This window comes from Benincasa hispida, chromosome 10 (genome assembly GCF_027475165.1).
Source record: "Benincasa hispida cultivar pf3 chromosome 10, pf3_genome.v1.1, whole genome shotgun sequence".
NCBI lineage: Eukaryota > Viridiplantae > Streptophyta > Magnoliopsida > Cucurbitales > Cucurbitaceae > Benincasa > Benincasa hispida.
This window is the reverse complement of record NC_143487.1, coordinates 7,876,302-7,878,690: the sequence shown is the minus strand read 5'-3', so window position 1 is coordinate 7,878,690 and position 2,389 is coordinate 7,876,302. Positions and strand designations below refer to the sequence as shown.

General features: G+C 36.2%; 1 protein-coding gene across 1 annotated transcript; it reads right to left on the bottom strand.

Annotated features, from left to right (window-relative positions):
• Positions 1-363: 363 nt before the first annotated feature.
• LOC120089207 (peroxidase 2-like) lies at positions 364-2,022 on the bottom strand. Its single transcript, XM_039046618.2, has 4 exons — positions 1,604-2,022; positions 1,283-1,471; positions 1,038-1,203; positions 364-951 (listed from the first exon to the last, which is right to left on the bottom strand). The coding sequence occupies exons 1-4, from the start codon at positions 1,808-1,810 to the stop codon at positions 506-508; spliced, it is 1,008 nt and encodes a 335-aa protein (XP_038902546.2). The 5' UTR covers positions 1,811-2,022; the 3' UTR covers positions 364-505.
• Between the last annotated feature and the right edge of the window lie 367 nt (positions 2,023-2,389).

Sequence of the window (2,389 nt, the reverse complement as noted above, 5' to 3'; positions counted from 1 at the left end):
CATTAATAAAAAAGGTAGGACAAAGAGGGAAGTGAAAAATTATCTCCCTCTAGCCTCTTTTAATATAATAGAGATTATAAATTTGGTTTATGTTGACATACATATAGTTTCGATTTGAAGAGTGACAATTTAGACCCTAATGTTTGGCTTAGGTTTCAATTTGATTCTTACATCATAAATATTGTTTGCATTATTTAATATCCCTCCGTATTATAGGGAAAATGACAACCAAGAATTGCCCCCAAGATAATAGGTTTGGGAGGGGGACTTATTTTTATTTTTATTGTTTTTAGACTATGGGAGGGGGACTTGGTTACCATATGAACACTTTTTTGTGTTAATTAAATTGAAATTATGGGGAAATTATAAAACATAAGAGAGAGGAAACATGTTTTATTAAACAGCCCAAATTGAGATGAAATTCTATCCCATGCATGATATGTTTTTGGAGAAATAGAAAAAGAGAAAGAAAAGACAGAGAAAGGAGAAAATAAAAATAGATTAGTTACATAAAAGCAATAGCAGCAGTAGTAATATTGGAAGGATTAACGCGCCTACAATTGGACCTGATTTCTCCATTGGGTGCAAGTAATGGTTGAAGGTTCCCCATGTTTATCATAGACTGACCGAACTGACCAAAAAAATCAGATTGGTTCGCCGCAAAACGGTTCACGGTGGCTATGGTCTCCGCCCCTTCCGTTGAGAACAGCTCTTGATCCGATTGGAGAAGCCCACGGTTGTTTACCAAATTGGTGTAATATGCATTGTCAAAGTCCTCCGGCGTCGCCACGTCAAGTGCGATGCGGTTGTTTCCGTCTCCGGTCGGACAAGCGATGACAAGCGCATCCCGCAATGTAGGGTCAAGAGTGGGGTCTGGACTTCCGGTACCGCTGAAATTGCTTAGCCGCCCGCTGAAGAATACGCATCTTGACCTTCCGAAAGTATGTGCTCCTAATTAATTAACCACTACTGTAAGTTCAATTCTTTTTATTTTCTAATTACCCAATTAGTTTTATAATAAAATTGTTACGTCTTACCGGATAAAGCCACGAGATCGGTAGAATCGAGGCCAACTGCATTAAATTTTGCCCGAAGTTGATCAAGTGTTTCAAACGGGCTTGGGAGATTGTTTTCTGCTCCCGTTCTGTTTGCATTTGTACTATCTCTTCTTCCCAATTGGACTACCCAACTTGGCCCTCCTGTCTGCATCATCCGATTCAAACTTCATATTTTCATACCCTATGTTTCCAAACATATTAAAATTTTAATTTACTTAATTTACCAAGATGACAGATTCACGAGCTGAAATGGCTAAGATGTCAGCACAAGACACGGTGTTTGGGCACGCAGCTTCGATAGCAGCTTTTATGTTGTCCACAATGTCGAAGCCTTGTATTCCTTGGTTCCCTGGAGCATCCAACTCGCTTTCTACTCCATCTTGATTCTCTAGTAGAACTGACCCATCACAACCCTGCATGCAAATTCACTCATTCAGCACAAAATAACTGCTGTTCGACATGCAACGAAGTATTTTTCTCACTAGATTCTTAACCAGAACTGACTTGGCTTTAAATTGAAAGAGAATAATGGATGAGGGTCTTACATTGACGAAGCAATCGTGGAAGTGAAAGCGAATGAGCTTGGCTCCGGCTCGAACATCACTCTGCAATGCCTGGCTTATTGTATCTCTGACTATGGCAGTTAGATTAGGGCAAGATTGGTCGTAGAAGGTAGGGCTGAGTTGGGCCGAAGACCCCATCAACATCATACACAAGAAGAACACTAAAGCTCCAACTTTAAAGGGCGACATGTTTTAATTTTGGTCTGAATTATAATCAAAATTGGATGGGAGAAACTATAAATCCAACCTTCCCTTTTATACACACAAATGGAAGGACTCACATCTTTGTTTATGTATGTACTTGGAGTTGGAGGCTCCAAAAATTAATGGAGTGTTCAACTACCATTTTCTAACTTCAATTTCCTTAGTAATTTACAATAATTAAATAAATATATTCATACAGTCTTTTTCAGCCTTTTAAAATTTTCCTTTTATTTATCATTACTTTCTACATTATATGAATACGACACACATTAAATTCAAAATCTTTATTTAATTATTGTTATGCTCTACTAATTTTTAAATGCAACTACAATTAATTATTTAAGAATTTCATTGACTTGTCGTATTTTAATAACTACCCTTGATTAAAAGAGAGAGAATAATGAACCTCTTTTCGAAAATATAATTAACAAGCATCAAATGTAAATTAACCAATGTTTAAAATATCATTCTCTACGAAATTTCAAGATGTTAATTGTACGAAATATTGATAAAACTTCTAAATATTTATGGAAAAATTTAAAATTTAAATTTAAATTAGTAATA